Source organism: Marmota monax, unplaced genomic scaffold, assembly GCF_021218885.2.
Source record: "Marmota monax isolate L192 unplaced genomic scaffold, Marmota_monax_Labrador192_F-V1.1 WCK01_AAM20220418_F8-fsc00129, whole genome shotgun sequence".
Lineage (NCBI taxonomy): Eukaryota > Metazoa > Chordata > Mammalia > Rodentia > Sciuridae > Marmota > Marmota monax.
Window position 1 is genome coordinate 2939287 of NW_026693811.1, and position 15839 is coordinate 2955125.

Consider the following 15839-nt stretch of genomic DNA (forward strand, 5'->3'; position numbering starts at 1 on the left):
ATTTTCTGGCATCTCCTATTTTCACCATCATTTAGCAGATTGTCTTGTCTTCTACCTCAGAGAGAAAAACTATCATCCAAAAGAACTCACTTAACTTCCCTTCTATTAAATATTCAGACCTATATGTCCATATCACAACCAACCTCATTTCTTATAATAAACAAAAGAATACTTTTAATTCTTTCTCATAATTTCTAGAAATGTATATAATTTATAATCTAATTGACTTTCCCTTTTCAACTTTATTTTTGCAGCACTGGGTGTTGAACTTAGAGCCTTGTGCATATGAGGCAAGCACTTTACCACTGAGCTACATTCCCAGTCCTCAGCACATTTTTAAACAGGAACCTCTCCTGTTTTAAATAGTTTCTCAACCTTCCTTAGCCCGCATTCTCCCTTTAGTAATTCAGACATGAAATAAATTAACTGCATAAAAATCTGGGGTAATACTTTCACTTTTAAAAGCTATAGATACTGCTTTGTTCAATATTTGTTTTTACTGAATATTACAGAAAATTCTGTTTAAGTGCTGCATTTTTTTCATCTTTTAAGTTCATGCCTTCTAAATCTGAATGCTTATAGGCATTTTTTCTGTGTGTCTTTAATTAAGAAAACTTGCAGAGATAGATCTAATAGTAGGTATACTAAAAAAGCCTTTCCAATTTACATACTTTGATATTTTTCCACTTAGGAAAAAATTTCCTATTCTATTGATTCTATTCCATTTGCTTTGATCTCTTCATTTTGAATATTAGTTATTTGCATGTTATATTTCCAGTGTCTGCTTTTTGTCCCTTTCCTCTGTAGTTGAAAGTTACTTTCCTATGGTACCTTTTTATCATCTGCGGTATCAATTCTGCATTTTATTATTTTCAGGATAGGTTTAATTTGCTATTGACTTTTAGTTTTCTTTTTTTAAATTTTTTTATTGGTTGTTCAAAACATTACATAGCTCTTGACATATCATATTTCATACTTTAGATTCAAGTGGGTTATGAACTCCCATTTTTACCCCGTATACAGATTGCAGAATCACATCGGTTACATATCCACATTTTTACATAATGCCATATTAGTAACTGTTGTATTCTGCTACCTTTCCTATCCTCTACTATCCCCCCTTCCCTCCCCTCCCCTCCCCTCCCCTCCCATCTTCTCTCTCTATCCCATCTGCTGTAATTTAATTCTCTCCCAAAATCATGGAATTTGCAGGGAAATGGATGGCATTAGAGCAGATTATGCTAAGTGAAGCTAGCCAATCCCTAAAGAACAAATGCCAAATGTCTTCTTTGATATAATGAGAGCAACTAAGAACAGAGCAGGGAGGAAGAGCAGGAGGAAAAGATTAACATTGAACAGAGACATGAGGTGGGAGGGAAAGGGAGAGAAAAGGGAAATTGCATGGAAATGGAAGGAGACCCTCATTGTTATACAAAATTACATATAAGAAGTTGTGAGGGGAAAGGGAAAAAAAACAAGGGAGAGAATTAAATTGATTTTTAGTTTTCTTGAACTGTTCTAATATTACCCTATTTTCTTTGCACTTTCTCCTGTCCTTTCCTAATCACTTTTATTTTTCTCTTGATTTTATTTTTTTATAGTCTACTGAGACTCCTCAGCTATTTCTAGACATGTCCTCTTATAGGGAAGTAGGCAATTTTCAGAGATATGGTCTTCCTTTGATCTGTCAAGATTATTTTTATTCTCCATTGATTTGTAGTATTTTTATAGACACCCAAGTTTTTTCTCTTTGCTCATTTTTAAACTTGGCAAGATTTATCCATTCCATATCTATGCATCTATGTTTTAAGTTTGCTTAGAAAGGTTGCTACCAATATGCTCCCTGACTCCTTCACTTGTATAGTGATAGGTATTAAATCTCTCCAGACCCCATGTATTTCTGTCAGAGGTAGAATGGTAACTGGTGGCAGAGCACACAATGGAAGTAGTCCATCCCAGCTTGACAGAAAGGTGGTTGTCTCTGATTCAGTGGACAGAGAGTAGAGTGTAAATTGTATCTCATATCTTCAGGTGTTTTCTGTCTAATGAGGTGATGTTTGAGAGTATAAGAAAGAGACAGTTGAGTAGATATTTTTTAAGCTTCATCTGCTTATAGTTAATAAATACTTTCTCTTAGACTGTGGAAATGGCTTATCTTTTAGACTAAGCTTTAAAGATGAGTTATCATCTTCTAGTATTTCAGAAAACATACTCATATAACCTCAGAATCATTTAATAAAATAAGTTAAGTGTATTATCTTTTGCTCACTTTCTCTGCTTCTGACTTCTTTTATTTCACGGATGAACACATACATGTCATTTCCACCCCCCACCCCCCCGCGAACAGTAGTTCTTGATACTGACTGCACTTGGGGTTTCTAAAAACACTGATGACCAAGCCACAATCCAAATCTCTGTGCTTGAGGCCCACATGATTACTTAAAAAGACAAAAGTACCGCAGGAGATTTTACTTTGCAACTAAGGCTGAGAATCTGTTATAAAACCTTTGCTATTCAATTGTGGTCAATGAACCAGAAATATTGGCATCATATTTAAGTTTGTTAGAATCAGAATCTCAAGTCCTACTCCAGACTTTTTGGATAAGAATTTGTATATTATCGATGCTCTCAGGTGCCTTGTATGCATGTTAAAATTTTGGTAAGCAATGCTTTAAACCATTGCTTGTCAAGCCATGTTACATATTAGAATAATACGAGGAATTTTAAAAGGAACCAGACTGATGTTGGGCCCTGCCTTCAAAGATTTCATTAGTTTAATCCTGGGTGTTTCCATAAGGACTGATATTTTTTAAAAATACTCACGCATGATTTAATACCAAGCTGAGATCAAGAGCCATCAATCCTAAGAAGTTCTGAGTCTTTGGTGAAACTTGGAAATAACTCAGGTGGCTCAGATACTCCCTCTCATGTGTCAGTCACTATTTTTGGATCCCATACCTCCTTCCTCCTCTAATAATTTGAGGATCTTTATTGACATTTAGAACTTAGATCTCTCTTATCAGGGACAACTGTTTGGCATCCCAATGATCTCTAAGCAGCAGAACTTCACGTTTTTTAGTTTCTTTAGGAGTAATCATCTATCATTGTCCCTACTTCACAGTCAGTTCTGTTGCCTTGATAATTCAGTATTTAGTCACAGACTGAGACTTAAACTGTGTTATCAACACCCTCCCCTTTGATTTGTGAGTTGTTATTCTGCATTGTGGGGATATATGAAATTTCTATGCTCACGACTTCAAAGAAAACTTCTAACCACTTAAGAAATATTTATTTTATTTGGAATGATTCCAAAGAAAGTCTTTTGAAGATATTACTGCAGGTGCCTCAAAATTCTTCAGAATTAAATTCCAAAGAGATAAAAGAAAACAATTCAAGAGAGCATTAAGTTCCTGTGCTAAGAATCTGGAAGTTTTATACTGTAAATTATACTGTAAATTGGAGTATGTATTTGTCAAGACATGGAATAATTTGAGCCCAAATTTCTGGAGCAGACACCAACTTAACAAAAAGTCTTTGGAGAAATGTTTAAATTTTGACACTTTTAATGTTTTATTATTCCAATATGTGAGCAATATCAGTGGAATCCTAATTTATTATGTTACTCAATAAGCAATATAGTGTCCTTAGGAACCTGATTTAATCCTGCATTCAGGTAAGAGAAAAAAGAGATTATGCTTATGTCACAGACATGAAATGACAGGTCCAGTCCACCAGATCTAGTAGTTGGGATGCAATTCCTAGGTGAGTTCAAGGATAGACCCAAATTTTGGGGTTGTATCATAGTGGTGGTGATGATGTTTTGATTATTCAAAAAAAAATTTGATACTCACAAATAAATCCTACATACTTTTTCTACTGTAATCAATATAATAATTTGCATGTAAGAATTTGATAATGATTAGTTAATTCTCCTTTCTATTTCATCAATTTCCTAATAAAAAATGCTAAAATTTTGCATCTTTCTATTTTTTAATGTTATCTTTTATTCACCTTGAATAATTTGAAATTATGTTTTTAACTGGGAACATGGATGAGCTGTTTAAAAATAATCTACATCAAGCATGAGCATGAAGTCAATGATAATATTAAAGATGAGTGAAATTCTGAACAAATTAATATTGATTTTTTCTCCCCTCAGCTTTCCAGCAAAGAATGTAGCAGGAAACATGATAGGATTATGTCAGTTGCAATTAGCTAATCTATAAGCAGTAGAATCAAATCTAAAACAAAAATCTAGAGTATTAAACAGTTGTTTAAGATATGGTATACAAATGTACTGTATAAATTAGCACAACCCACGAATTAGACATAGGATTTTTTGGGCTTAGATAGTAAATTGTGCACATAATTCAGGAGAAATGAAGCAAATATAGAAAACATGACTTCAATGAGCTATGTTTTGATAGTCAATGGTTTTTTGTCCTATTTTAACTCCCAACTGGGTGATACATAATGTGGCCAACGCCTGTAATCCCAGAGGCTCAGGAGGCTAAGCCAGGAGGATCGTGAGCTCAAAGCCATCCCCAGCAAAAGTGAGAAACTCAGTGAGACCCTGTCTCTAAATAAAATACAAAATAAGGCTGGGGATATAGCTCAGTGGTCAAGTGCCCCTGAGTTCAATTCCCAATAGACCCCCCTACCCCTGCCAAAAAAAAGAAAAAGTCAAAGTGATTTTTAAAATTTATTTTATTGTATAGCATAAGACCAATATTCACAAAGGTTAAACCATAGAAACAAACATACAACTCACTGATTTGACTCAGAAGTGTAACTACCACCTGGGCTAACACTTCTGAGCCCCTGTTTCTGCTCAGTTGTAGTCAGTACTCTCTCTCCTCATCAAAAGGATCCTTGGCCTGTCATTTTCTTGAGTGTTTTGCTTGTTTTTAAACTTTATGTAAATGAATCATCCAGGAAGGATTTGTTTCTCAATGTTCTGTTTGTGGAATTCACCAATGCTTTTGATATACCTTTAATCTATTAATTTTCTTCCATATACTATGCTTCCATATACCATGCATTATACTATTGGGGAAGATTTGGAGCATAAAAAATTAAGAAGCTATTATGAATAAAGTTACTATGAACCTTTTTATATGTGTCTTTTAGTGCATATATGCACTTATCATACCTAGGAATGAAATTATTTGTTGCTACAACATCAAGCATGTATATATTCAACTTTAATAGATAATGACAAATAATGTTCAATAATTAGGTCCATATTTCCACTAACAAGCCATTAGAGCTTTTTGTTTTACATCCTTACTAACACTTGGTGATTTCAGTCTTTTTGTTTACAATTCAGGCAAGGTATATATAAATATCTCATAATTTTAATTTATGCTTTTTGACTGCCAATAAGGTTGACCAACGTTGCATGTGATTTTCACCACTTGAATACCTGTTTCTATGAAGTGCCTATCAAAGCTGTGCATTATTTTAATTGGATTTTTTTCTTATTGATTTATAAAAGTTCTTTACATATCATGGATATGAGTCCTTTGTTGGTTTTATATGTTCAAAATATCTTCTTACAATTGTGGCTACTCTTTTAACCCTCTTAATGCTGTCTTTTGAAGTGTTTGTACAGATTTCAGAAAAGACTGCTAAGGGGCTAAGACAGTTATTGTCTAGGAAGACTTCTCTATGTTGTCATTTTTACTTCCACTGTATGTTTTAGTTACTATAGACACAGAACCCTATCTTGACCATCATATTCTTGGTTGCAGTTGCATTACAGAGCCCAGTAAGTTCAGTGACTTTCACAAAAATAAATAAAATATTTACCAGTATAGGAGAAATATTTATATTAACTTATAGAATTTTTTCTGATTTGATAGTACTGTAACTTATATAATATATCATACTATTTTGAAGTGTCTTGTTTCAGTAGACATGAAAAAATAGGCATTGAATAACATATCTTTAATGTTTACTATATTGAGACATAGTCTGAGTTCCTCTTTAAGATGTTAAAAATATGTTAGCCAGGATGATCATGAAAAGATTTTTATGAACATGTCTTTTTTTTTTTTAGGGAATTTTAATATTTATTTTTTAGTTTTCGGCGGACACAACATCTTTATTTGTATGTGGTGCTGAGGATCGAACCCGGGCAGCACGCATGCCAGGCGAGCGCGCTACTGCTTTAGCCACATCCCCAGCCCCATGAACATGTCTTAATACCAAAAGTTTATTTCTATTTTAAAGAATGAATAATCAGAGACATGGAAACATATGTTATTTTGAACCCAAGAAAAATACATCCTGTCATTGAATAGATTATCCTACTTTAATAAATTATCATTTCCTATACCATTGTTATTATCATTGTGTCTTAGAGAAGTCTTTTGAATACTTGACACTCTGTCTCACATTTTCAAGTCCACTTTATTCATAATGGTGAGGGTGTTATTTCCTCAAGTTTATTTTATGACTAGTATTTTAAAGGTGTGTAATGAGTAATTTTCATGCTTTTATAAGAGGAAACACTAATAAGTCTCACAATTGTGAGAATATGGGTCATGTTTAAGGATCATGGACATAGCAACCGAGTTTTGAGGGCTGAATGCCTGGTATTATAGACATCCAAACTATTGAAGCAGAATAAACTGAAATAAATATCTGGATACAGTGATGAGAAAAAGTGTTTCAGAGATATGAGGAACATAATACCAGTGTTGAGGCATGGTTACTGTGAGATGTGCCCTATGACAAGTTATTGGAGAGTCAGAACAGCTGTGTCATGAAACACAAAACAGCTATGTCTTCCTGAATTGGGTAAGTCCAACAGAGAGATTGAACTGATTTCTTAGTGTAACTCTAATAATTTCTGTGCTTTTTTTTTGAAATATAAAGGTATATTTATTTCATGATGATAAAAATGTCCATTGATGACATATAACTTCAAGTTTTATGTACCTAATACCATAGCCTCAAAATACATCAAGCAAAAATTAAATGAATAATAACATAATCTATAGTCTTTTGTGGAAATGTTAACATGCCTCTTTCAGTAAGAGCCCCAAATCAGTAAGTATAAAGGAGCTATGAACACGGAAATGAGTAAAACATAATGTTAAACAGTAGAAACGAAGGACTATATTCCATTTCCTATGGAGGTTCTGTCACAGGGGAAGGATGGCACCAAGTAGGAACAGGAATCAGGCTTATTTAGCTTTAGTCAGGCTCGCTGTAATCAATCAATTCTCCTGAACTCCAAATTCAGATAGTTTCAGAACTTTATACCAAGCATGTAAGGGGAGGGGCTCAGAAGTTTACAGTCTGCAGAGTTCACACAAAAGAAGCTTTTTCTTTCACTGTTATAGGCAAATTAGCTTCTTCTCCCCTTTCTTCCTTCCCGCTGCCAGCAGTTACCATGGAGCCAAATTAGTAACTTCTCTTTTTATTTCTTTCTTTTTTATTTATATATAATACTAGAATGCATCACAACTCTTATTACATATATAGAGCTCAATTTTTTATATCTCTGGTTGTATACTTAGTACACTCACACTAATTCTTGTCCTCGTACATGTACTTTGGATAATAATGATCATCATATTCAACCGTCATTAATTGCCCTATGCCCCCTCCCTTCCCCTCCAACCCCTCTGACCTATCTAGAGTTCCTCTATTCCTCCCATGCTCCCTCTCCCTATCTCACTATGAATCAGCCTCCTTATAGCAAAGAAAACATTTGGCATTTGGTTTTTTTGGGATTGGCTAACTTCACTTAGCATTATCTTCTCTAACTCCATTCATTTACCTGCAAATGCCATGATTTTATTCTCTTTTATTATTGAGTAATATTCCATTGTGTATATATGCCACATTTTTAAAAATCTGTTCATCTTCATCTGTTGAAGGGCATCTAGGTTGGTTCCACAGTTTAGCTATTGTGAATTGTGCTGCTATAAATATTGATGTGGTTGTGTCCCTGAAGTATGCTGTTTTTAAGTCCTTTGGGTATAGACCAAGGAGAGGGATTGCTGGGTCAAATGGTGTTTCCATTCCCAATTTTCTAAGAAATCTCCATACTGCTTTCCATATTGGCTGCACCAAATTGCAGTCCCACCAGCAGTGTATGAGTGCTTTTTAAATGCGTTTTATTGGTGCATTACAATTATACAAACTAGTGGGATTTATTGTGATATATTTATTCATGCACATAACATAACTTGATTAATTTCATTGCCCAAGTATCTCCAATGACTATTTGAAGTTCTTTTTCCCCCTACAGCAGTTAGTTGCAGAGATAACAGGCTAATTAGTGATAATTTATTTGATTCTGATGAAATCAGATTGAGGAAACATTAGATAACTATCACCCACATAGTACACATTTAGGATAAGATGGCACTAGGTTTTTATTTCTGATCCAGAAATAAAAAATGGATCAGATAAACTGGATCAGAAATGTATATGATATACTACTGATCTTTTTAAGTACATCTGATATTTTGGGGATTTCATCAATCTTATTTCAAAAAAATTTCATGCTTCATCCAGTAAGTTGTCATTTTCCTTTGAAGTGGTAGTAAATCTTGGGATTTAGCTCTTGACTCAATTATTGTTCCCTTTGCTATAAAATTTATTTTGACAAATTGCATGAAATATTTGTAATAATATTAGGTCCCATATTATTAGTGTTCTACAGAATGTTTCTTTTTCAAATTTCTTATCTAGTGAATATATATATACATATATATATATATATATATAATCATATGTAAGATGCAGTGCTGCATGCTGGAGGGAACAATTCACCTTTAAAAGCTGAGATGTCCAATTTTTAGTTTCTTTATTTTTGTGTCTAACCTTAATAAATATTAGTGCACTTTGATCAAGTTATTGTGACACAAACAAGAGACAGTGTATGTAAACACCTAACTCATAGAAGAAATTAACATATTTTTAAAAGTCTGTTTTATCTTTTTCCCGTTTTTATAATATCACTATAGTCAATTACTATTTAAATAAAACAGAGAATCATATAGTAAACCCACCCATTTATGTATATAGAAGATCTGTGATCATGTAAGACTTGCAAATCTCACTTTTTTTAAGAGAGAGAGAGAGAGAGAGAGAGAGAGAGAGAGAGAGAGAGAGAATTTTTTAATATTTATTTTTTAGTTTTCGTTATCTTTATTTTATTTTTATGTGGTGCTGAGGATCAAACCCAGCGCCCCTCGCATGCCAGGCGAGTGCGTTACCCCTTGAGCCACATCCCCAGCGCATAAATCTCACTTTGAGCAGACAATATTCATGATATCTCATCATAAAATAGCTTTTAGATTAGTTCAAGTCCTCTCATCAGTAATTAGAAACTCTAGTCTTATGTTAGTAGTGAAATCATTGAATTTGTATGACCAAAGTCTTTTTCTGCCTTCTAATGCCCAGGCCTGGTTATAGGTGGGATAACTGTAATTGAGGGAAGGGATGAAGTTGCTTTTAAATTTTCCTTATCTTGGATGTCTTTTCCTTTACTCCAGAGACTCTATTATCTTCTCAACACTATTTTTGATCCCTCCAGATTTGGAGCATAGGAAACAGGTGGAATTAATGGGTATGAAATTGGAATGTTCTTACTGCACTACCACTATTGCAAGCTGATGACACACTCTCCAGGCTTTGCAAAATTTGAGTTTGCTCGTTCTCTCCTAGAGAGTCTCTAACTGGCACTCTATTTTGCCTTATTGAATATTTCTCTTTATCCCCTAGATACTCAGAGTGGTAGAGTCTCTCTGCTAAAGTTTCTTCATTTCTGTGACAGCCTCTTAAACTGCATCTAAGATGACCCCACATTCTATGTTTATTGATTCATTTTTCTCTTGCAGGTGTGGCCCATATGTGGCCACAGATACCATGTTCTTCAAAGCAGCGATCTCAGTAGCTAGGTAGACAATTAGACAGGGTCCCTAATAGTATCCCTATTATTGCCTAGAGAATGAAAGCTCCTTTGGTTCCCTGGGAGCTCCACTCAATTGGCTTGACAGAAAAGCAGATACCTTACTGTCCTGCCTTTTTAGTGGAGTAAAAAGACTGGGACTCACATCTCAGATCTCTCTGGAGAAATCTATTTGAAAATGAGTCCACTGTTTCCTATTTGCCTCACTGTGGGTGAAGAGTTAGAGCCATATAACTAGGTTTTCAGAAACACAATTTGTAAATGCTGCATGTAGTCTTAATTGCCCTTTGAATTGAAGTATCTATTGGTTCTTGGTACTTCAGCTGAAAATTCTTTTTATCAATCTAATACTTTGCAATAAGATTACTAATTAGCATCAATAAAAGTAGACTATTTCAATTATATAATTGAATTAAAATATAGAATTCAAATGAACAGATTGTGTATGACATTCAAATAACATGAACAAAATTTTAAAGTTCAACTAAAAATGGAAAATATCATTGAGCTTCAAGGAGACTGGAGACATGAATTTGAAACAGAACCACCTAACTTGCCATCATTTCTTGATTTCATAAGATAGATAATCTGAATACCAGTTTATATCTCAAGTATAGAAAAGATAAAGAGGAAGGAAAGCCTCTGTGATCCAGAAATACAGGTAAACATTTAGTGAATCTGTTTCCTTAAACTGAATGTTGGGAGTATACCCGGATTATGTATTTCATGACAATAAGACCTCATATGAAAATGGAACTTTCCAAATTCACTTCTGTCATTATTCTTGTTATAGTGACATGAAAAATTTATTTGTCAACATAAATGTTAACTTTTGTTCAGAAAGGGCCTAAAATAGAGAATTTTGGGGTAGGTCTACAGAAAAGAAAGTTATTTTCACTAATTATTGGGAACAATCCACTGAAGACCCTGGTTAATTAGTATGTGAGTAATTAAAGCAGTATGAAAAACAGCTGATAATGCAAAGATGAGAGTTTGCTAAGGAATTTGTTTATTTCCAGTTATGATTCTACTACTGGCTTTTGTCAAATAGTATAATTATTTAAATTTGATTTTTATAACTAACCATTTGTTGAAAATACAGTCTATATTCCAAATGAAAATAGCTAATTTGTTTGTTTATGGTTATAAAAGTAATACATGTTACTTGAACTTCCATTGTTATTTAAAATTAGGACAGACAAATCCCTCTTGCTCTCACTCCATTATCATTGATGACCACTCTACAGCATCTGATATTATTATTGGCTTCTTATTCTGTTTGAAATTGTCTTCTTTGTTTCCTGACACACTATTTTCCACATCAGATGAAAGCTCAATGAGGGCAGAAATATTTTTCCATTTACATCTGTCTTACTTATTTCCTGTTTAGAACAGTACTTGATGAAAGGAAGGTATCATTAAATATTTCTTTAATATTTGTCCTTTTTTCATATCTGTGCCTTCCTCTTCTGATTCTTCCTTTTCACAAATCTTAAACCTGACTACTTTCCCACCATTTAACAATTGCCCAGTCACAGGATTCTTTTGACAAATAAGATAGCAAAATTGTTAGGAACCTCATGAATCTCACCATCTGATTCTTATAATTTATTCCACTGTGTTTTTAAATATTATTTGCACTGAATTAATTCTACTTTAATTGCAAAAAGGAAATGTTTTCCCATGTTGTAAAAATACATTGAGGATATTTTGCTTATTTTCTGTATTTCTTTATATAAAATATGCATGTAAATATTGGCATAAGTATACTAAATGCTTTGAAACTTTATGCTACAAATGAATGTATAAGAACAAAAACAAGCCATGTAGAACTGGTTAGAACAAATAAATAAATAAATTCTAAAAAAACCTAAAACCAAAATAACAACAGCAGCAAAATGAGGGCAATTATATTGAGTCAGGGAAGGATTTTCTCCATATTCAATATCCATATCTACCCTTCTCTGACTTGAAGAATTTTGTTTTCCTTATTAGTATAGCTAACTAATTCTATTTCCTATACAATACGTCTTGAATACCAATATAGACATTTTAATCATTATTTTACCATGCATTTTAAAAAAGTCAACGTTAAATTCAGTGTACTAGACCAAACTTACTTTTCATATTGACTGTATTTTTTGAACTTCCAGTTGTTTCTAAAGAAGATGAGATTTGTCACAATAATTGTAACCTGGTTGTTACAGAACAAAACTGAAATCATTGAGCAAGTTTATTTTCTCCTTTAAAAAAGATTAAAAACAATAGCAACATCAAAAGCCTAGTATCTGTGAGGTCTTGGGTTCAATTCCCAGTCCTGAAAAAATGCCCCTAAACAACAATGATTAAAAAAAAACATTTTTGATAATTTTGCATCATTAAACTGATGACAAGTCACTGATAACTTTTCACGTGTTTATTTGCAGTCCATATTTCTTCTCTGGCAAAGTGTCTGTTGAAATACATTGCCCATTTTAATTGTTTTTACTGTTGAGTTTTGAGAAGTCTTTATATATTCTGGACATAAGATTTGTTGAACATGCAATTTGTTCGTGTTTCTGATTTTTCATAGACACTCCATCACAGCGAGTACAGTTTATTCTTGGAACCGAGGATGATGACGAGGAACACATTCCTCATGACCTTTTCACAGAACTGGATGAGATTTGCTGGCGTGAAGGTGAGGAAGCTGAGTGGCGAGAAACGGCCAGGTGAGGATTTTGGTTGAAGGTTGAAGGCATATTAAAGAATTTTTATGTTATTGGAAAAAGAATTTCCCACTTCAACGATTTCACAAACATCAGTGATTACTGCTGATTTCTGAACTTGCTCATCTGGCCTGGGCATATCCTATAATGGGATATAGGTCAGAATGAAATCTGAAGGCAGTAATTATAGTAAACAGTGACGCAGAGCCAGCAACAGCTGCAGTCTTAAAGATATACAGTAGCATAATTTGTGTGTCATCAACAAAACAATAGAAATCTAAAAGTAATTTATTTCTATCTTTTCAGCTGTTGGCTTGAACCCAAATTGGTGATATTACATGATAATTTGAGTGTGGGCTTTTTTTTTTTTTTTTTTAAGAAAGGGCAAATATTATGATAAGAGGCTTTAGGTATAGGCCTGGATTTCATGTCCTATTTAGTGAGGATAAAATATTTCGTAATATGTTTATAAGATATGAATACATTTAAACAGAGTGTTTTATCAAAATGGTTTTTCTATAATTTATAATTCCTCTTTGTATGCTGCCAAATAATTAATGAATTAGTATAAAAACTAATGAATGAAATTTCTTGCTTGCTTTTAACTCATTCTTGCTTCTTTAACATTTATGGAGTATCCATTATATGCTAGGTGTAATGGCTATAAAACAACTACAACAAAACCTTAGGTCTTTCCCTTAACAATTTTATAGTCTAACTTAAGTCAACAAATATTGTAAAGGCTGTAAATGAATGCTCTGGTTCAGGTATACAAAAGGAACTGTGGGCACAGCTAGGGTTGTCATTTACCCAGTGCTTCTCTAATTTTTATGTGAATACAAATCACCTGATATCTTGTTTGAAATGTAGATTTGGTAGGTTTTGGGCATGGAGTCTGGTCATGCTTTTCTAATGAGCTCCCAGTTGATGACATGTGTAGCAAGTATCTAAACCACAGGGCTGAAGGAAAGGGGAGCTGGATAGCTTCCCTGGCATAGGTTATTGCTCAGCCGACTCTTGAAGTTAACTGGGCAAAAAAGCAGAGGAGCAGGTATACGAGGAGGGGAACATGGTGTGTTATTGATTCAGGGTTTCCTGTTTTGTGGGGCTATCCTTTCCATGGCCAGACAGCTCTAATTATTAATTTTTTTTTCTGTTATTAGTGGACCTCAGATTGCAATAGTTTTCTGAAAGTTACAGAACTCTATTGGATCATGTCAAACTTGTAGGTTTATTTAATTATTGTCTTAACGATATCACATCAGAATTAATATGGAATTGATCATATAATCATGGTAATGAATTATGAATAATAAGGGCCCACATAATTTTTGTTTGATACAGTGGCCTTTACAGCTCTCTCTTATTTAAAAAATACTAAATAGAAGAAAACCAAAATGACTAACATCTAGTTCATCCATGTTGACATCTATAAAAATGGCTAATATTTGCCAATATTTGACATTAAAAAGTATAACATAGTAGAAAACCCAGGGTATCCCTCTACCTGTATGCAGGTAGTTGTCTTCAAAGGCAACTAGTTAACAGTGTTGTGCATATTCCCAAAAAACTTCAGATTCCAAAATCCAAAATCCAAATTCCAAAATGCCCTTTTTCAGTTTTTACAATAGGAATTATATAACACACGGTGTTCATACTTTATTTTTCTCACTTATATTTATAACATTTCCTGTATCAGCAACATAGACATACTTTTTTTTTGGGGGGGGCTACCAGGGATTGAACTCAGGGGCACTTGACCACTGAGCCACATCTTCAACCCTATTTTGTATTTTATTTAGAAACAGGGCCTCGCTGAGTTGGTTAGCACCTCACCATTGCTGAGGCTGGCTTTGAACTTGAGATTCTCGTGTTTTAGCCTCCCAAGCTGCTGGGATTACAGGCATGCACCACTGCACCTGGCTAGACATACCTTTTCTGCATTCAGCTGTATGGAAAAACTTTATATAACCTATCATGATAGACATGTAGACTGAGTTTTTCCCCCATAAAATTGTTATAATGTTTATTTACACATGTATCTTTTAGGTACTTATATAGGGTAAATTTGTAACAGTAGAATTTTATGTACCAAAGAAAGCAGACATTTTAGATATTGCAAAATTACCATCATAAAATGTTTTACTAATTTACACATCCACCAACAGTGTATGAAGAGTGACTTATTTCCCCAAACCCTTGTCAGGCTAAGTCATCCGTTTTAATTTTTTCCTATTTCATATATGAAAACATGAATCTCATTGTTTTAATTGGTTTTCTTTAATTGTTAGAGAGGTTCAATATCTTTTCATGTTTTATTTTTTTCTGGTGTACTTATTGTTCATTCCTTTTACCCTTTTGTGTCAAATCATTCATTATTTTATTTGCCTTTTTGAATACTTTAAATTGGTGATATGTTATTTAGTTATTACCTCTGGGTTTTGTTTTTGTTTTTGTTTTGCATCAGGGATTGAACTCAGGGGCACTTGGACACTGAGGTACATCCCTAGCCCCATTTTATATTTTATTTAGAGACAGGTTTTCACCAAGTTTCTTAACGCCTCATCATTGCTGAGGCTGGCTTTGAACTCCTTTGAACTGCTTTGATCCTCCTGCTTCAGCCTCCCAAGCTACTGGGATTAAAAGTGTCCACCTCTGTGCCCGGCCAGTTATTACTTCTTTTAATGAAAATTTTACATGAATTAACCAGAAACTTTCCAGTTTTACTTATGATAATTTTTATTGTAATATTTTAAAAATAGCTGTTTAAAAGTTTTTATTTAACCTCATCAATTTGAAGATTAAGAACTTTCTACTTTATTTTTATTCTCCAACAATATAGAAAACTAACTACAAAGGAGCTTTAAAATATATATGTGCTCAAAATTTTTATTTGATGGCAGGAAAGCAATGTATAATAATCTTTTCCACAATTAAGTGATAGAACCTTTGCTCTTTCATGAATAAAGTTATTGATAAGGAAGATAAGGTGCCCACCTTCGTGTTTAAGGCTGGGAGCATCTGTCTTTCACTGGTTATAGGAAACAGGTTAACCCTGATGACTTAAAGGAAGATGTGGTGGTTTTGATGAGTAGAAAACTCTAGTTACTTGGATTCACTTGAAGTTATTGTTAAGGCTTATATTTTGGAAGCTTTTCTATTCTTTAACTTCATCCTTAAACTGAGGAGTAAAATTG

The 15839-nt window shown here is 33.6% G+C and overlaps 1 protein-coding gene across 10 annotated transcripts in view; it reads left to right on the forward strand.

Annotated features, from left to right (window-relative positions):
• The window catches only part of Slc4a10 (solute carrier family 4 member 10), a 312110-nt gene that overhangs the window by 186687 nt on the left and 109584 nt on the right, over positions 1 to 15839 (forward strand). For all 10 annotated transcript variants that reach the window (XM_058584951.1, XM_058584950.1, XM_058584957.1 and 7 more), the window contains one exon: positions 12507 to 12645. In XM_058584951.1, the coding sequence (XP_058440934.1) occupies positions 12507 to 12645 (139 nt within the window). The remainder of the gene's footprint in view (positions 1 to 12506; positions 12646 to 15839) is intronic.